At 50.7% G+C, this 20,233-nt stretch overlaps 1 protein-coding gene across 4 annotated transcripts in view; it reads left to right on the plus strand.

The window, feature by feature from the left end:
• Positions 1–20,233, plus strand: part of IGSF3 (immunoglobulin superfamily member 3) — a 94,136-nt gene that overhangs the window by 46,908 nt on the left and 26,995 nt on the right. For 3 of the 4 annotated variants that reach the window (XM_040054690.1, XM_040054689.2, XM_040054691.2), the window contains 3 exons: positions 14,025–14,435; positions 15,267–15,656; positions 17,358–17,759. In XM_040054690.1, coding sequence (XP_039910624.1) covers positions 14,025–14,435; positions 15,267–15,656; positions 17,358–17,759 — 1,203 coding nt within the window. The remainder of the gene's footprint in view (positions 1–14,024; positions 14,436–15,266; positions 15,657–17,357; positions 17,760–20,233) is intronic. The other variant, XM_040054692.2, reaches the window with a different exon arrangement.

Raw genomic sequence — 20,233 nt, forward strand, 5'->3', positions numbered from 1 at the left:
GCATGTCAGCAGAGAGGCTCTGTAATCTCCTCTAATAATATGACAGCTACTGGGGGCTTTGAAAAAACAAACATAGCCCAAACCTTGCAATTATATTTCCAGGGAGGTGAAGTTTCTCGAGTGTGTAAAGCTGGCTGTGTCCTCCTTTTGTGTATCTCTGAGGCTGCAGGTTACAATCCAGCCTTTCATCTCTGGGATGTGTCAGGAGCTGCTGCACGGACAGTAAGCAAAGCCTCTCCCAGGGCACTGCTGGCTTTTGTTCCAGATGCAGGAAGGCTGGAAGGGCAGTGATTCAGTGCTTGCCTGGGGTTGCACAGCCATCAAGGTACTACTGCCCACCAGCAAAGGAAAGGGGCTTTGATCACACCTTGGGAAAATCCTGCCATTTTCCACCCGAAAGTGTTGTGCTGCAGGGCGCTGTCTGCCCTGTTTTGGTTTGTTCTGCTGTGTCAGTGGAAGTGGTTGGTGATTTTGGGAAAGAAGGATCAGGACATCCTTCTTGCTAAGGAGAAGCCAAGCTCCTGTTGGGTTACTGTGAGCATTTGTAAGCTGGTCACCTCGTTTTGTTCAGGTCTTTGGCACTGTGGGAGGTTTCTTGGCTTGGTAGGGCATGGCTTGGATGGATAAAGATGTCAGACTCTGCTCTGGGGAGGTGTGATGTTGTTTGCATTTCTGGGAGGTCAGGTCTGACCCACAGACAGGCCGGTGGAGGAATATGGTTGTTCCAAACCAGGCTGGGGTGGTCAGTGCTGCCCATCTCCATGGGTAGCTGTGCACTGCAAAATGGGGAAGAACCAAGTTCATTGACCTCATTTTTCCTCTTTTCCTAGTGGAACAATTTCTTTAAGGTGTGCCTGACTCCCAGCAGGGACAGTCTTGCTGCCATCCACCAGCCATGCATGCATCAGCCCCTCTGTGGAAATAACATTTCCAGGAGGGAGCCAGTGCTTCACAGTTCAGTGGAAAGTCCTGTCTCAAAATCTCTCTCAGCAGTGTGTTGGTCTGCACCTAGGGCAAAACCACAGCAAGTCACCACGAACTGTAGAGGTGGAAAACAGATATGTATGACTCTTTTCCTTAAAGGAAGAACACTGAATCACAGGGACCTAATTGCTTAAAATAAATGCAGGGGGGGAAAGGAAGAAAAAGGTAGGAGGAGAGTGGTGGAGGTGAAACTCAGCAAGGCAGTGCCGGTAGCCCCTGTTAGGCTGCACATCCACCCACTCTGTCTCTACTGCTGTGTTCAGGGTGAACATGACACATTTCTCGGGGATGTGGCTGCCTCTTCCCCACTCTCAGCCTGTGTTTCCACAGGCAAACTTCCTGTGGGCCATAGGAAAGAGTTCCCAAGCAAGGGAACCCAAAGGCCGTGCTCTGCATGTTCTCACTGTGGTGGTGTGCGCCTCAGCAGCTCCATGGATAAAGGAGGAGCATTTGTCAGCCTCCTAGGAATTTAATCTTCCATTTTTCTCATATTGTTTCTGGGTACTCTTGGGGGCCGAATTTGCATTGGTGGCATGAAAGAAATTGGCTTTTCACTTGCAACGTGTGAAGTAGTGAGTTTTGCATTTTGCCTGGGTGTCTTTTCCACAGCCTCATTACCCCCACCCCTTTGTGGATACCCTTAAATTCCTGAAATTGTCAAGGTGAAGTGCATGGATTAAATTCTGATACAAATATCTGTTTTAACAGCAAGGATAAGAGGCTGCATTAGTTTAACTGAAATCACTTGGTGTGGATTTCTCTGGCATAAACCAGACCTTAATAGATCCAGAATGTCTGAGGATGATCGAGTGCTCAAATAAACTTGCAATGAATTTTATGGGAGAATAGCTTTCTGTCTCTTTTATGTTGTGGTTTTGATTTGTTTTGGTTTTTGTTTTTTTCCCAATGATGGGTAGAAGACTGAACATTTTTCTTAAACAAGGATGTTTGGTTTTTGTTGTTTTTTTTTTAAATAGTTTCCCTGCTTATTTTGGGGCAGCAGTGTACAATGTTGCTGTATAGCTTGTTTTGCTATAGAGAGGTGGCATTTTGAAGAATCAGGCTAGAGCAGCTGCTTGGAGCCTCAGGTGTGGGCATCTCTGCTCTCAGGCTACAGGTAGAGAGTCGTTCCCAAGGAATTTCTTTCCCTAGTGTGCCTGTTAATGAGAGCTGTAAGAGTCCCCCTGAAGCTCCCTTCCCCTATGTATTGACTTCCCCGCTCTCCCATCTGTGCTGTCATGATTCCACTAGTTCTTCAGTCACCCTTGAGTTTGCCAGGGCACAGGAGACTTGAATACCTAATGTGCTCAAGCAGGGGTTTCAGAACACTAAAAAACCCCACCAGAATAATTACGTGGAAAAAAGAAAAAAAACCTTCATACCATTTCAGTGTAACAGAAGAAAAGGAACAGTCTAAAGCTTTTTTCTTCCTTTTTGAAGGCTATGTTTATAGGAATTTAGCTGTGATCTGAGATACGATAGCCTTTAAAACTGTCCTGCTTTGTTACAGGGAACAAAACAGCGATAAGCAAGAAGAGAGGACGTGTGCTAGCTATGCCACAAAACAAGGCTCTAGAGTCTACCTTCAGTGGATTTTTTTTTTTTTTTGTTTGAGTGGGTCACTTGTTTTAGACAGGATAGAATGCTGATACCAGTGCTGACTTTGGTGGAGATTTTTATAAAAGAAAGAAGAATAAATGCGGGCAGAAGAACTACTGAAGTTTACTGAAGAACTACTGAAGAACTACTGAAACAAAAGTTTCTTTTGGGTCTTGCTTCATGGCTGAATTGCTAAGTATCTAAAAAAGTGCAGTCACTTCTTTTCCCTGATTGCCCTACCCCCGTGGTTATTTTACAGGTGACTTCTTTGGTGTTTGAGGGTTGACCAAACATTTCATTGTTTTCCGCAGAGAAATACTCGTACATGGTGGGTATCTCTTCTGCTTCTCCAGGTATTTCATTAAATCCGTGCAACTTATTCTTGAACTGCTGTATTCTCTCTCACTTTTGAGAACTCAAGCCATTCTCAAAATAGGTAGTGACCACTTGCTGAAGTTAGGTGAGAGACAGGTGCAAACACTACACTGTCAGACAGTGCTGTCTCCTTTGGAAGCCCAAGTATCTGGAGGAAGAGGACAACCTGAGAACATTTACCGGCCAGAGGCTAGTACAAAAGGTTGAAGATAGGAAAAGATACTGTCCCAGAACCTTGCAGTGCTGAGAAGACCCTCCTGAAGACTCTTTCAGCAGTCTTAAAAGGATTGCCTTCTGTCTTGCTCCCTCATTTTTCTTTCATAGCAGCCCAGAACATTTAGAGATTCCTCTCTCTGTAACTGCTTTGAACTTCCCTCGCCCTCCTTCTGCTCCAGAGTCATTTCAGGCTGGTGTGAGTTGGTGGTGTTTCCATTATGCTGTGCTTTCCTCCATCTGCTGAGCTGACAGCAACCAGCAGAGTGTCTGCTGCTGTTCCCAGCCATTTCTCTCAGGGTGTCTCAGCCAGTTTAACTCCAGAGCCTACCTCTGCCCAGGGCTTTCCTGGGGAGCAGCCTGAGTGAAATGCTTCATGCTGGCCATTTTGCCATTTACCTGCAGGGCAGGGAGCAGCTGCTGGGAAGCTGGCAGCTTGCAGAGCCTCTTGCACTCAGATGCAATGGTGAAACAAGCACAGAGTGGGAAAACTGGGGCTGTCTGTGGGTCTGGGGACAGGAGTGTGTCAACTGTGCTTGGCTCTTATTCAGAGGCTTTACCAGTAGAAGGGCTGGAAGCCCTATAAATAAAATGCTGAATTCAGCTGGAGTCAGTGCTATTGATCCTGCACTGGAGACATCATGGAAACTTCCTATTTACTAGTTTATTTTGTGACTTATTTTCTTTACTGTTTCGAGTGGGTTTCTTAATGCACTGCTTTGGTGCCTTTGGGTTAATGATAGATGCGCCAAAAGCATCTTCTCCTTATTTTAATGAGAGATTTATTTCCTGAACAGTTATTTTTAAGTGCCCACAGTCTCCTGCAAAGGATTTGGGGTGTTCTGGAAAACATGGGAGTGCTGTGCCCTAGCAGACCTACCTGCATTTTGGAAGACTGAGCTTTCCCTTCTGACTGTGTAACCATCAGTGGCGTGTCTGTGCTGCTGAGATCGATGCATATAAAAATAAAGTAATTTATTAAAAGATGCTAATACAGAGATGCCAGACACTCTCATGCAGAAAGTTAACTGGTTGTACGTGCCACGTTAGCTTTTCCAGACTAGCTCATTGCCACGCAATTGCACTTTTTGCAGTCTGGAAAGCCCAAAAGTTTCAAGCAGAGCCATTTCATCTCCCTTTGACTTATCCTCTGTCCCTCAAATTACCACTACCTGAACTAGAAAAAGCTTGGAGAGGTGACCATAGCCATGTGAGGAAGAGGCCAAACTGCAGAAGTACAGTAGAAAATAAACTCCTCAAGAAAACAGATTTGCAGAAGTGAATGTTACCTTGTTTTATCTCTGCTACCTTGACCAGATGGCAGAAGACTTGTCAGCTATTTGGCTGAACTTGCTTTATTCATCTTAATTCTGCTTTCCTCAAGTTTCTAGTAAAGGAGAACAGGTGGTCCTTGTGGCTGGGGAATTTGGACTCCATCCTGCAAGAGCCAGACTGTGCCTTTCATTCATCGTGAGAGTGCCAGCTTCAGAGTAACAGTTCTGACCTGCCAAAACCTTGTTGGAAGAAAGTAGCTTGGAAATATGCAAAAGAGCCACTAGCCTTCCTTCCAGCTTCCAGAAATCCCTCCAGCTCATGCTGACTCTGTGGCTCGCTAGATGGTTATTGTCTGGTGAAGATGTATGTTTGTATAATACGTTACGAATCATTTCCCTGCTTTAAACAGGACTGATAGATGAAGAAAAGATTTCCACTGTCTTAGTTTGTGTGGGTTTGTTTGGTTTTTGCCTTAGATTTCAAAACTTGTTCTCATCTACTTATTGACTGTCCTATGTCTCTCAGTAATCTGCATGTGAAGAATGTGATCCTGTTCAGAATTCAGGAATCTGTTCAGATTCCTGTCTGTGCCTCAGGATGCCAGTGTTCTCTCTTTGTCTTTCAATGAGAACTTAAGACCTAATTGTGATCGTGGGTTTTGTACCTCTTGGAACAGGTTAGGTGCCCAAAGGCAGATGGGAGAAAGATGCTTGCAGGTCTCAAACCCTTCATTATTGAATAAGTGAAGGAAAAACAGCTCTCACGTGCACACCTTGACCTCCTGTGTGATCTCTGCCGAGCTCTTGAAGCAGGGGCACTAATCTCTGAAAGCAGCTCTTGCACTCTTATCTCCTGGTGTTGCTTGTATAGCTGAGGTAGAGGAGAATGAATCCTCCTTGAAAATTGATTTTTGAGAAGGGTGACTTACCTGACTATAAAGAGCCAGAAACGTTATTATAGTCCGGGGGGAATGTGGCCTGGGATGTGTTTTGAAATGATACTACACGACTCTCCCTGTTCAGCTGTCTGTTTTGCCTGCCTGCCTAAGTGCACTAGGTGGAATGAAATCAGGCTTTTCAAAAAATTGGAGAAAAGAGGATTTTCTAAGCTTCCCGTTCCTGTCATTTCTTAGCTTCAGCTTCGGAGGTGTAATACATGGAGACCCTGTTGCCTGCAGAGTTTCAGAGGAGCCCGGGCGGCGTCAGCTCCGTGTTTACTCCTTTTCTGCTTTCCCTGCCTGTCCTGCGGGCTCCAGGAGGCTGTGGCTTAGCAGGTTGCCCTGTGCTGGTTTAAGCCACAGCAAATTCCCACATCCCTGCTCTTAGCTCACAAGTGCTGTTAAGTAAAACACATCAGCTTAACCCTCGGTGGAGCAGTTGCGTGCTGATGCGCTCTGCCCTCGCGTTTGCAGTGGCTTAGGCTTGCCTTAAGCTGCGGGAGCTGCTGGTGCTCGGGATCAGCGGGAGAGCTAAACCCTCACAGAGGTGAGATTGTGGAAGAGGGAGGGAGGCAGAGGAGGGATTTGTGGTCTGTCTCACCTTGGCTTGCTGCTGGAGGTTGTTGCCTCCACAGGTGAGAGGCTGCTGTGGCACATGGTGGTCTGCATCTCACTGCTGCCCTTCCTGGGTGTCTCCCCCGGCTCTGTTTTGGAGGGCTCTGTGGGGTGCCTGGTGGGGCTGGGCTGGGCTGGCAACCTGGCCAGCTGTCACTGAGCGCAGCAGCTGGGGCAGGGACAAGTCCCAGGGTCACCCAGAGCAGTGTCAGGGTGTGAACATAACCTTTGTGAGAGCAGGGCAGTGCCACAGTGTGCCTGGATCATGTCTGGGTGTTCTGTGACCGTAGAGCCTGTCCAGGAACCACCTCCTGTCAGGTGCTGGGTTCTTGAGAAGGGACATCCAGCCTTTTACCAAGCACAGGTTTCCTTGTTGCAGAGAAGCAAACATCCGTGTCCTTTTGGATGTCATCTCTGCCACCTCCTCAAGCCTATTTTTTACTTGCAGGCTGATTTGCACAGTCCCTGCAGAGCGCATCTACCTCTCAGAGCAGGACTGCAAAAAAAAGTGTGCATGTGTGAGGGAGTAAAGGTTTTCCTGCCTGAGCTGGCTGGGAGGTGGCAGCAGGGATGAATCCTGTGCTCTCTGCCACACACCCAGCTCATGGCATGCCTTGTGCTTGTCCCCGGTGTCTCTGCCCTTTGGGCTGCTGTCGTCAGGGTTCGCTCTGCTGACGCTCCAGATAATTTTTGCTTAATGAACAAATGATGACTCTCACTGCTGGGTGCTGCCTTGTCCTTTTACCACCCCTCTCTGATTTCTCCTCTTTTTTTTTTTTTTTTTTTTTTAATTTTAATGAGGTCGCTTGAACTTTTCCACCTAAATTAGCTGTCCTAATAACCAGATGCTCCTTGGGATGCTTTGGGACGTGGGTGGATAGAGGAGAAGGAGCCTGTTAGCAGGAGCCTGGCTTCTGCTGTTCCCAAAAGCAGCTTTAGTTGAGGACAGGGGCTGTGAGTGTGCTCCCAGCACGTGCCACACTGCACCCAAAGCAGTCAGGGGAAGGAGCATCCACTCAAAGGAATGATCTGAACAGCACTGTGCTGGTGGGGCTGGAGCCCCTGAGTAAAGCCCAAGGGAATAGGGGAGGGCAGGTGTCATTTTTCCTGGAGCTGAAGCACTTGGGAGAAGTTCAGAAAGGTTCAGCTCTCCCAGATCCATCAAGGACAAGCCAGATCTGGAGCTGTGCACATCGGCTCTCCTTGCACACGTGCCCTGGGTGCACAGGGAGGGGGTTTCTGATAGGGTCCTGGGGTACCTGCTGCCAACCCCTGTGGGTTTGTGTGGGGCTTGGGAAGCTGCGGGAGAGCATTGCTGTCCCGTGTGCCTGGGGTCGGGGTGCTGCCTTCTGTCCACGATGTCTGAGGGGTCTCACACAGCTCAGATGTGCGGCTTTGTCTGGGAAGCATCTCCTGCGAGGGGGATCGTGGAGACACGGAGCAGGCTGTGCAGCGGGATCCTCTGCCACTGCCTGGGAGGGAGCACAGCCTCAGATGGGTGGGCTGGACGCGTGACTAGCAGAGCCCACGACAAGCACGGAGGAGTTCAGGCCCTGAGTCGGAAAGCTGACCTAATTTCCACTTTTTGCATCTTCTGTCGGATTCTCCTCTCCCCTTTGTCCTACGTTAGTTACTTCTGGTTTGTTTTGTTTTATTTTTTCCTGTGCCCTTTCTCACTTGCTGCTTGAACTCACCTACTTGCATTGGGAGATGCATTTCTATTGGCATAATCATTCCAGGCAGTTGTTAATGTACCAACAAGGATACCTTTGTAATTGGAGGATTTATTACTACTGCTGTGAAACAACTGCCATGCTGTCTCACTTAACTCTTCAGCTCCCCTCCTGTCTTTTGCCAGCAGCTCAGTCAGTAGCAAACTGCTCTTTTAAAAAAGCTGCAAGCATGCAGCCTGGGGATGTGTTATTTTGTTCTTTTTTTTTTTCCTGCTCTTACAATAGGATGCTGCAGTGATATGAGTGAGAGTGAGTTCAGTGCTTCACTATCCATTTCTGGATTGTGTTGGAGCTGAAAGTGACTTTGTTGTTAAACTTCTCATTTAAACTAAGATTTAAATATTTCCGTGAAGATGAAAAGTACAGTTTGTCTGCCACAGCAGTAGCGTGGCCTAAAGAACCTTGGAGGACCTCGAAGGGAATTCGCTGTTTCAGAGAAGTGTATGACTTCTTTTTTAGTTTAGTTAAACAATTGCTAGTATTTTATCTGCCTTTAACTATCCTTATTTTTCAGTGCAGATGGGGCTTTGCTGAAGGAAAGTAATCCCCAACCAACCGGACTATCAGTACTTGTTTTTCCTGGTGGTAGCCAGAGCCTGTGGCTATATGTTGGTAGGCAAGGAGGAGAAGAGGGGAAGTTCTGCACAGAGACCATGCACCCTCAGTCACAGTGAAAATACCTCTTGGGGTGGCAGGTTTTCCTCCTCAAATTCTCTTCCTCAGGTAGGACCTCAGGCAGTGGAGGGAGCTTATAAGCAGCAGCACTAGAAACAAAGCTTTCCTCTGCCTGCAGCCACCTGAGAGTTTCTAGCTGGTACTTAAAACTGAGACCAGCCAAAGAGATGCTGCCAGTAGCGTGATCAGCTCAGATTTTTTGCCACTTGCAAAGGTGACATTGAGGGTCTTCATCAGTTTTGCGGTGCGTGTTTCCTCCCTGCTGAAGGCTCTACAGGCACTCGTGGCTGACGAGGAGGAGCGCCTGGTGTGCTGCAGCAGGTATGGATCAGCGTGTACAGCTAATTGCCAGGCACCAGGGCCCCAGAGGATTACACTGCTAATCTAGATACTGCTGCTGCCTTATCAGCACCCCCCGCCGCACGCCTGCACACGTACTCGGATCCTGTACGGAATAGGAATCAGTAGTGCTCTGGGCGAGGGATGTAAAGGAACGTGGATCCCTGAGATCGTCCAGAGACTGGGAGACAGCAGGTCCCTTCCAGCTGCTCCTGCAGCAACAGGGTGTCTCTGGTGGCAGACCCTTCCTCCTTCCCTGGGATGGCATGGGTGCCCCGTGAAGGGTCAGCAGATTTTGCAGAGTCTAGTAACAAAGTGGTGTGTTCCCATTCCTCATATTCCAACCCTCGTTGCCATTCAGGTGCCTCCCGGTGCTCACCTCTGGCATTGCTGTTCCCCTTGAGCATCTTGTTTCTGTCTTGCACACACAACTGGAGGGCTTTGGAAGGTTTGTTGGTGCTGAGCTGTGATCCCTGTGGGGCAGGCAGACGTTGTGGGGCAGATGGAAACATAACTTTTGCACTAATTCCCTGTCTTAGCCAGAAATAGCTTCTTAGGAGTAGGGAATACATGTATTTGTTCTTCCTAAATAGTTCACATCAGATTCTTGGTAAGCTTAGCTCTGTCCAGGTGGCATGAAGCAGGCAGCTGAGGACACAGGGTAACGCCATAGAGTGCCTCTAAAGTGTATCAGTGTGTAAAAGCTATAAGGAAATCCTAGGGAAGAAGAGAATGCTGGGTTTTGCTTGTTCTGCAGTGGCCCTGAGATGGTCCAGCTGTATTGGGTAACCTGAGTTGTTTTACTCTTGAGGAGCCTGAAGTGTAAGGCTGCTGTAGGGCTGAGTGATTTTCACAGCATTGTTTCAGCAGCTTGAGCTAGAGAGCCTCTGGCTCTCAGCCTGATGCTCCTCCTGCACTGCTTAGCAAGGAAAGGGAGTCTCAGGCAGGTTTGCTGCCTTGCCTGGAGCAGAGAAAACGTCGGTGGTTCTCTGCTTTGTGTTGGCCCATGAAAGCTTTCATAGCCTACCCCTTGGAGGTGTTTGGGGTTTTGGAGACCCAAGGATGAACCAGAGCCAGCCTGGGGAAAAGTGAGGCACCTGGATTATGCTTGTGTGCGTGGGCAGAGTTCAGCGTGGCACTGGGAGCTGCTGGAAGCCTGGAGCCTGTCCTGGGGCTTGGAGGAAAGTGTGTTGAGGTGTGCACCAAGTGCACACCTGGGAACTCCAGTCTCTGTTCCCTACCTGTTTTCCAGGAGACTGTTAGCCAGCTTCTTGTCCTGAAATTAGCCCTAATTAGCTCACTGAGTTCTCGCTGATTGTGTATTATTGAGGTGTGTGCATTTGAGGTGGGTTTGACTGGAGCTGGGTGTGCAAGCTTCCCAAGGAGGGCTGCCCTGGCCGGTGGGGAGCAGCTCTGAGCTCCTGGTCCTGGCAGCTGGGCCCTGGGACTCTCCCTGGCTGGGCCCCTGACACCCTCTAGTGGAAATATTTATATTTAATATTTCAGGAGCTTTCAAAACTTGGTGGTGGTTGTGAGCACCCTGTGCTCAGCAGCCCATCCAGTGCCCTCTGCAGTGAGCTGTGGCTTGGGGACTCACAGGAAATGCTGCATTCCTTGCTCTAGACCGTTGTAGGTACAAGCTCAAAGCTGACAGCTGTAGCTGGCTCAGGGATGACAGCACAGTAGATTTGCTCCCAGGAATTGCTTTTCAGTCACTCCTCTCCTTGTCCAGCTGCTTGCTGCCAAACCTAACCTTGATGCTGGAGAGAAGGGAGTTCTACTGATGCTTGCAGTAGCTGCAGGCATGGACTTGTGTTTGGGGACAAGGGGGAAGCAAGGCTTGGATGCTGGGGGAGGTGCAGGGAAGGCTGCCTGGATGGCACATTGAGAAGAAAAGAGAGGAGAAACAGGCAGGAGCTGGGTGAGAAAGAAAGAGCAAAAGGATGTGTCCTGCAGCATCCCACTTGGCTCTACTTCAGGTGTGGCTCTGCTCCCTTTCATACAGGGAGGTGACTCTCATCTAAGCTTGTCCTTGCTTTCAAGTGGAGCTCAGCTTGCAGAGTGTCCCCAGGAGCCCTGGTGCTTCCTGTGGCAGGTGGCTGCAGGATGAGTGTGGGCGGCTGGCAGCAAAGCCAGGGCTCTCAGGTGAGTGCTATGCAAAGACTTACTCATGTCCTGATCTGCAAACTGAAGTCTGTGAAGCCTGAGTAGGGTGACTGGCCTGGGAGGAACTGCTCTTCTGAGAATGCCCATCCTGCATGCTCTGTCCTGCCCTGGTGAGCACCTTGGTGCTGTTCCCTGCTTCATTTTTCCTCTGTGACTTCCCAGCCCTGGTCTGCTCCAGCCTGATGGGCTAAGCCATGCCTGTAGTTCCCTTGTTACGCGTAGTCACAGAACAGGTGAGTTTGGAAGGTTTTCTAGTGCAGTCTCCCTGCTTGAGCAGGGTCCCACAAAGCACGTTACTCAGGATTGTGTCCAGAAGGCTTTTGAGTATCTGGAGAGAAGGAGCCTCCACAGCCTCTCTGAGCAGCCTGTTTCAGTGCTCTTGTCATCCTGACAGAAAAGAAGCTTTTCCTCCTGTTTCTCTCCTCCTACTGCTCAGCACCACCTGGCTGCACCCTCTTGATGCCTGCCTTTCAGACACTTGCATGCATTGATGAGGTCTGCTCTCAGTCACCCCTTGTTGGTGCAGGCCAGCAGGGGCTGTGCCTTGGGAATAGCATTTTCTCTCCTCCTGCCAACTTCCCCCCTCACTAAACACGGGACCCGAGGCACATCTTGCGGTGTAAATAAAACAGCTGTTCGTGCATCGCTGACTAAGTGTGAGAGCGATGGTGTGAAGCACAGAGCCTCCCCGCTGTCCCAGCCACCTCAGGGCTCTGGCTTGTTCCTCCCTGATCATCTGATCCTTGAAGAACCCGGCTTTCATTTGTCAAACGGGTCTCGGGTCCTCCTGGTTAGGGAGGTGGCACTGACTGAATGTATGTCCCTGCCATGCTGACATAAGACAACAGCCTGAAGGCTGCATGCAAGCCAAAAGATCTTACCAGTTCCTCTAACCAGGAGGTTCTTGGTTGGCTTTTTTAGCAGGAGGAATGCAGCACAGTGTGTCAGGTGTTACCACAGTTCAATTACAGCGTTAACCACATGCCGACACCTCCTGATTCTTCTCCAGGAGTGCACTTTGCAAAAACTTGCCTATGTGGGGTAAAGGATGCTAACCCTTCAGCCAGGTTATGACCTGGAAATGCAAAGTCGCGGTTCCAGCTGGCAATATTATGTCTGTGCTAGCCTCCAACCTACTCAGGGAATGGCGTGGCAAGTGCTTTCCTGAGACCCAGCCTTCAGACAGCCTTCCCAGCGTTACTCCCGGGAAGTGGGAAGCTCCACGTCTGGCAAGCCAAGTGCCTGTCCCCTCTTGGAGCATGAGCTGGCTTGTCCTGCAAAGCCAGACAGGCTCCCGGGGTCAGCAGCTCCCTGTGCTTGCCCAGAGAGCAGCTGTGCTGCTGAGCAGAGCTGGGGGGCACACAGGGACTGGTGGGGCACGCAGGGCTCTCAGACTGGGGGAGAGGGGACAGGCACATTTCCTTCACAGGTAGCTGCTTTCACCCCGTAAGCTGCTGCACAGAGGCTCTGCATTCAGAGCATCTCCTTGGGAAAGTCACTCCAGCAAGATGATGATGAGGCTTAATTTATTTAAATAACATAAGAGAGGTTGTAAGAATCCATGGCTGGAGGGCGAAGAGAAAGGAGCCGTGCATCTGTGAAAATTACTCTGTAGGGTTTGAAATGAGGAGTTTAAAAGCTTGTTGTGCAGGCAGCGTGAACTGGCAAGGTTAGTTGTTGCTGTCACCACTGTTTGGGAGTCAAGGGTAGGGGGAGGGATGAACTAAGAAGGATCCTGGCCAGGAAATACTGCCAGTGAGCAGGGGAAGGGGGCTCCAGTGAGGGAGATGAGGGGAAGGGAGGGAGTAGAAGACGTGGTGGTCACAGGGACAGAGACCATGACCTGCAGCGTAAGCAGCCTTACAAGGTAGGTTTCCTGTCGGGCAGTAAGCTGAGTGGTAAAAGGAGATGCTCCAATCCACTCCGGATGTGGGAAGACTTCCCTCTCATTTACTCCCAGCTTGTTCCTTTTTTTCTTTGCCCTCTTCTGATTTTGACTTTTCTGCCATAAATAATCCCAGTGATTGTCTTCATTGCAGCTCTTTGCTCTCTGTAGCAGTGCCTGAATGAAACAGATGCAGCTTCTGGCAGCTCAGCTAATTTTGTCAAACCATCCAGTGCTGTCAGTGAAACCAAACTGAGATATGTTAATTATATTCCACTGGTATGTGGCAAAACCGTGGGCATTCACAGGCTCACTAACACTGCCTTGTCTGCAGAGCTGGGGAGAAGGTTTACATTCTTCTTTCCACGTGATGTTTCTTGAGACAGCAAAGTCTAGGAAGGCTTCTTTATTAAAAAGTCAAATCTTCTGGTGGTAGAACCGCTTGCTAAATCCAAGCAAGGTTGGGGGGCTGCAGTTTTTTGGTTTTCATCGTGATTTTAGCAGCTGTACTTCCTTTCCTTTGGTTAATCAACTGGAAAAGTAGCCAGCAGTTTTAATTACCAAGTGCCTTGATGTGGCTGTGTCCTGGGAGTGAGCACTGGTCAGAGTGCAGTTGTATTGCTGTCCTTAGAGGAGCCAGTTCCCTCTGAATGCAGAAACCCCTTCCTTTGGCCTGAGGGGGTCATTAAAAGATGAAACGATGTAAACAAAGGAGAAGGGAATTGGATCTCCTGACTTTCTTATGAGAGAAGATTAAAGGAAGATTAAATATGTTTGTCTTGGCCCCACCAGTGACTGAGGAGTGGTGAAGACCATGCCAGGGCCAAGGAGAGGCTGAAGAATGTAGGCAAGAGGGGGGTCACAGAACAGTCTGGGGGGCACATGATGGAGGGGAGGCTCCTCGTGACAAAATGCCTTGATGGGAAATGGATGCATTAAACTGTGCTGCTCTGCAGTGTGATGGAAAACCTTGTTTGGTCGTTGGGGCCCACTGAGCAGGAATTTAGGCACTTGGAGTTTGTGCTGCAGGTCATGGTCTTTCCCAGCCTTCGGGGCTTTGTGGACGATTCTCTTCTTAGGAGCTAAATGTGAGGTAACACAGCCTTCCTAATACTTCATGTTTAATTGAGACCGTAAAAAGAAACTTCTCCCCCAGCTCTCTTCTAAGGTGTTGGGCCTTTACACTCAGCATTTTGGCGTTGCTAACTCCGGGCTGTCTGTCCTGCAGTGATCCCGGACTCGCTGCGGGTGACGGCGGTCCCGCAGACGCTGAACAAGGTGGAGCACGACTCCCTGGAGCTGAAGTGCGAGGTGTCCAAGAGCACGGCCCAGCACAGCCACGTCTCCATCGCGTGGTACCGGCAGCGGGGCAGCGAGGCGCCCGTCGAGATCGTCTCCCTCAGCCGCGACTTCGTCCTGCGGGCCGGCAGCGCCTACGCCCAGCGACAGGCCACGGGCGACGTGCGCCTGGACAAAGTTGGGGAGACCACCTCCAAGCTCACCATCTACAACCTCCACCCGTCAGACCAGGGCGAGTTTTACTGCGAGGCAGCGGAGTGGATCCAGGACCCGGACGATTCTTGGTACGCCATGACCCGCAAGCGCTCCCAGGGCGCCGTCGTCAACGTGCAGGCCACTGGTCAGTATCTCCTGTGCCTTTTCTCCCTTGGCTGGGCAGTGGGAGGAGATGGAAAATGTGGCTGTGCCTTGTTAGGTGGCTGGGGTTTGGCTCCCTGCTTTGACACGTGCCCCACTTGGGGGCTGCTGGCAGGGTGAAACAGGGCAAAGGAGGGCCCAGGCACTGCCTGCAGCCAAGGGAAGTGTCAGCAAAGGGCAGCAAGGGGGCTTGGGTGGCAGGCCCTGTCTCCTGGCGTGGTCAGGGATCTGGGGCTGGCACAGAAGCTAAAACATGCGTCTTAAGCACTTGGTGCTAGCACAGACAGGGAGGATTTTGGTAAGTTGGGAGGTAAAGAGTGATACAGCAGGAAATAAAACCAAAAATTTCAGCAAGCGCTTTTGTATCGCACAAGGTCCATTTACAAGTCAAAATTCTTCACCTAGCCCCCAGCACAGGTTCCTGCTAAGGATCTAAAGACCGAGCTGAGCTCTGATATCCCCAAAGATTCTGCCCCTTGACTCTGGCTGAGCAGGGTGTGAGTAGGACTAGGCTTCAGGTCATATTCCACGGTGGTACTGGATGCTGGTGGCACACTAGTGCTACCACCTGGAGGGAAGGGATGTGGCTGAGGAAACCTTTGCTTGCTCTTTGCTTAATGGGCAAGAAGGTGCCTCTCTGGCAGCACAGCCCATCTCAAAAGCAGAAGCAAGTCCCTAACCTTTTTACCTCTGGACGTGCTTATCTCAGGGTTATTGGCTATGCAGGGAGTAGCAAGTTGTGAACGCCTCACATGAGGTGTGCTGGCTGTCCTGGTGGGCTTTGCTGTCCTGACACAAGTCAGTCTCTCCCCAGACAAGGAGTTCAGTGTCCGGCTGGAGACGGAGAGGCGGATGTACATCGTGGGCGAGCCGGTGGAGTTCCGGTGCATCCTGGAGGCGCAGAACATCCCCGACCGCTACTTCTCCATCTCCTGGGCCTTCAACAGCTCCCTCATCGCCAGCCTGGGACCCAACGCCGTGCCGGTGCTCAACAACGAGTTCGCCCAGCGCGAGGCCCTGGGCCAGCTCAAGGTGGCCAAAGAAAGCGACAACGTGTTTGTGCTGAAGATCTACCGCCTGCGCCTCGAGGACAGCGGCAAGTACAACTGCCGGGTGACCGAGCGGGAGAAGACCGTGACGGGAGACTTCATCGACAAGGAGAGCAAGAGGCCAAAGAACATCCCCATCACTGTCATGCCACTCAGTAAGTAGAGGCGTGCCCATCCCCTCCTGGGGGCATTGCTGTGCCGGACAGGCAGCCAGGAAGGATGCGATGTGCCCAGACCACGGCGGTACAGGAGAGGGAGGATGAGAGTCCCCGTGCTGTTCGGGCTTGGAATCCCAGCTGGCGGGATGTGTTTTTGTTGTTTGGGAAGGCGATGAATAGGAGGGATGTGTGTCAGGCTCATGGGTGGGGAGTCGTGCCCCCACCTTGGTATTGACACCAAGCTGGCATTCCGTTCTTGAGCTGCAGGTGCATTTGACGGCCTCTGACCTGCTCCTCACGTCTCTCTCCTGGCCTTGCTCTGCAAGGAGCTGGGTGCTCTGTAAAGTGATCAGCAGGTGTAGTGGGGAGACCAGCTTGGCCTTGGTTTATCCTGGGAGCTGCTAGGTTCCTGCAGGCTGTTACGTGATGGTGATGCAGCTGTCTTGCAAGACAGCTGTACTGGAAGAAACCAGGTGTGCTCCTTGAGCCCCAGTGCTCTTCAGCGAGGAGCTTCATCCTGGTCGCTGCGTGCCAGCCCGCTCTGGCGAAAACAGCTGGAGGCTTCCCTTGAATGCCTTTTATATGTGTCAGGTAAACATGGTAAATACAGAAATAACAGGTTGAGAGGAGAGATTCTGCTGACTCATTCCTTGTTGCGCTCTCTGAAACTCTGGTGGCCGTGGCATTGTGAACCATTGCATGGGTTGCCCAGGCTACTGTGGCAGTGGGCTTGGGCCAAGCAGAGGATAGCTGCAAGAGGGTTTTGTGCTATATTTGGCCTCCTGTCTCCTAGATTTGTAGGGAAATGCAGCCCTTTCCTCTAGCTTTTTTTTTTCCCCCTCCTCATTTCTAGAAATTCTGTTTCTTTTCTCTCCTACCGATATTTGGTCTCATTTGTTTGGCTTTGAAAATGACTCTAGCTAGAAATCTTGCATTGGACAAATATCTAAAATGTATTGTTTCCCGACCCAGCCACCTTTCAGACAGGTTTGATTCTTGCCTTTGATAAATCACCAGCTGTAGGAACAAACATGATGATGATTTTTTTTTAAGGGTGCAAAATGTCCATAACTCTGATGGAAGGCAGCAGGAGTAACCAGCACTCAGTGCCTCTGAAAAACCAACCACAAAGCCTTACACCTCTGGGAAGCTCAAGATAACCAGATTTTTTTTGAACGTTACCCGTACGGTGATAACTACCTGTAGTGTCACTAAGCAGTGGGAGTTTGGGAGAGCTTCTCCCAAAAGGTGTTGGTAGGGATGGATGTGGCAAGATGGTGATCGGGATGACGTGGATTGAAAAAGCCACAGGGCGCTGGAAGCCTTTTTTTTTTTTTGTCAGAGCCAGTTGCACGCAGTGCATATTGTAGCGACAGAAATTCCCTCAAGTTTTGCTGAGATCCCATCCCGGACCTGTGACCAGAAGACACGGCAATGTCTCCTGAGCTGTAGGCAGAGATTTCTCCCAGCTTTGGCCTACACCTGCCTCGAGTGTGCAAGTCACCAGGAGCAGCTCGCTGCCCACCCAGCTGTTTTTGGATGTGGTCACGCATGAGGTTAAGACGTGCCTGGACCCAAATGCGTGGGCAGTTCCCTGCACCTGGTGGAAAGCGTCTCTGGCCAGCAGCGTCCCTCTTGCAGCCCGAGCAGTGGCGAGTGTGTGTCATCTCCCCTGTGTGTATGCGTTTCTCTCCTTAGAGACCAGCATCTCCTTGGAGATAATCAACAACGCCAGCTATGTCTTGGAGGGAGAGAGCCTGCGCTTTGGCTGCAACGTGCGCTCGGGCCTCGGGCCGCAGAGCCGCCTCTCGGTCACCTGGCAGCTGGTGGACAAGCTGAACCGGCGCAGCGAAATCGTGCGTCTGGACCGGGAGGGCACCCTGCACCCCGGCCCCGCCTACGCGGAGCGCAGCAGCTACGGGGGCATCCAGGTGGAGCAGGTCCGGCCCGGCTCCTTCACCCTGGAGATCTTCAACAGCGTCAAGGCGGACGAGGGCCACTATGAGTGCCGGGTGGCCGAGTGGACGCGGACACTGGATGGGGAGTGGCAGATGGTTGGGGAGCGGCACACGAGCACCCCGGTGTCCATCACTGCTCTGGGTGAGTACTCGAGGCGTGGGGGGCCCTGGGGCCACGGTCCCCCGTGTGCCTGGCCGTCCCCCCGAAGGTCGCCTGCGCATCGCTGAGGCTGTTCTCAGCGCTCCTGCCCTCGCTTGGCGGCGAAGTGGAGGCACCCAGCAGCCTGCCCGCGGCTCCTCTAGGTTGGTGCAAAACGCCCCCGTGCGCCGCTGCGTGTGGGGGCGAAGTCTGAGGGGTGGCTGTGGCAGGAGCAAAGCAGGGAATGGCTGAGGAGAGGGATAGGGCTTCCAGTGTCCTTCAGAGGAGGGAGGTTGCCAGTCCCATGATGTGTCCTGCCAGCGCTGGAGCTGGGTTTTGGTCAGCGCGGCGGTGGTGCTCCATTGGCATTGGACACTGAGGCCTCCTTGCCTGCCCTGAGTAAACCTTGCCTCTGCCCACACCAGATCAGGAGTGCAAAATGCTGGGCATCTGTTGGCCCAAAAAGCAGAAATGGTGGGCGTCTCTGACAGAAAGCATGAGTCGGGAACGGTCCTCGCTGCCTCTGCAGGGAGGCACTGAGCTGCTTGGCCTGGAACCACAGTGTTGTCCGTGACCAAACTAAACCGGTCCCTGGAATCATTGCAGCTGGTACTCTGCTCTGCCATCTATTCAAACACAGTGAAACCACATCAGTTTAGGAGAGCTCACGTAGGGAGTTGGACATTATGCATGGACTGTGGGTTACTTCGGTCCTCTTGGGCTGGTTCCAAAAGTGATCTGCAGAAGGCTGAAGAAGGGATGACTGCTTCTGTGAGGCCACTGATTTTCAGAGTGCCAAGGCTAAGACAATTAGGGAGCTCTATTGAAAGGTTGAGATAGGAATTTTGGCAGGAGGGTGGGGATGGTGTGGCTTTTATTGGTACTCTGAAGTATTAACCTCAAGCTTTGACAAAATGTGCGTGAGACCAGACTTGAAAGTTGTATTATATTCTGATGAAAATCTTGCTTTTTTCCTCCTTTCCTCTCCTTTACTGCTGACCTGCTTTCAGAGGCTGTTTTGTCTGGAGTTAGAAATCTTTTCTGTGTAGATTCCAAAAGCAGGTAGGGATGTTCTTCTGCAAAGAACTAAAGGAAGATTCTCATTTAGTTTCAATGGTGTCTTCCTCTTGAGGTCAGCAGCGTTTGGCCTGCTACAAGTCCCAAGTATCAACCCTTCCCTTTACTCTGCCACTTGTAAAAGTCTTGAGATTAAGCACTGAGATTTTAAAATCTGTCACTTCTACTCTTGTTAAAATTTAAGATGCTCAGAAGTGCACAGCAGTTCCAGAAGGCATGATGGAAAGGTTGTCCCACCTCCTCTGCTCCTCAGTCACCAGCTGTTGAGCATGTTCTGTCTAGTCCTAAGAAATTCCTAGGTCTCTAACTAGCAAAGGTGAAGTACCTGATAGAAATGTAGTAGAGAACCTACTGAGTATTATTTTGGTGCTGAATCTGGTATTTATTTGATTAGCTTAACGTTTTTGAAATGTCCTGAGAAACTCAAATTCAGGGTGCTAAGAAAAAGCAAGAGAGGTTTATGGCTTCAGAAACTGCTGTTTAAAAGAAAAAACACAGTAAATTTAGTGACACATTTCAAGTTAAGGTATCATTGTTTGCCAGCCTGCTGGGGTAAGAAACTCGTCAGCAGATGATGTTCAAACCCATAAATCTAACCACAGGGTGGTTCAGAAGCAGCATCCAAAGGAGAGAGACGTGCTGCCAGAAGAGACCAGATGTTCCTGAACTTCTGAGGCCCTTGATTGCGTGGCATGGACATAAGTCCCTGCCTGGCCAGGGAAGGAGGGGTTGAGGGAGCGCTGTGTTTTTGTAGGGAGGTTTTATGGAAAATCAGTCCACTTCTGTGCTTTTTGTACCAAGTCCCAAAAGAAGAAGGGCTTTTGTTTGTTAACCTAAGTGCCATGACTGTGTTGACGGAGTTGAAGACCTGAGAAGTACACCAGGCTTCTGCATGACTTCGTGAAGCTCCCTTGCCTAGGCCCAACACCAGGAGAGTAAACTCGGTGAAGTCAGCTGGTCTTGGTGAAATTAAGTTGGCTTTCTAGGGCCTTCTCTGAGTCAGGGATTCTCTGAGCTGGGCCTGGTAGCACACTTCTTGGGGCAGGAGTGCTGCTGCAGGGTCTGAAGGTGAGGGCTTATGTGGGGCTGAGACACAACAGCTCTGCAGGGGAGGCAGCCTGGGTCTGACCCTGCCCTCCTGGGTAATCACTGAACATGCTGTGAGAGGCTTTAATCCCGAAGATTGACCTGTTTTCTCAGTAATTGCACGTCCCGAAGCTCTGGCACGCTGACGCCGTGGGGTTGCAGAGGCACTTGCTGGAAATGTGCAGATTTGGTGGGCTCCATGCTGTGCCTGGTCTGCCTGCAGCAGCAGGGAGCTCCTGGCTCATCTTTTCGAGCCAGTGGCAGGCTGAAGCTCCACGCTGATCCAGAAGATGTTCCTTTTTTGACTGGGCGCT

The sequence above is a fragment of the Hirundo rustica genome, chromosome 2 (genome assembly GCF_015227805.2).
Source record: "Hirundo rustica isolate bHirRus1 chromosome 2, bHirRus1.pri.v3, whole genome shotgun sequence".
NCBI classification, from domain to species: domain Eukaryota; kingdom Metazoa; phylum Chordata; class Aves; order Passeriformes; family Hirundinidae; genus Hirundo; species Hirundo rustica.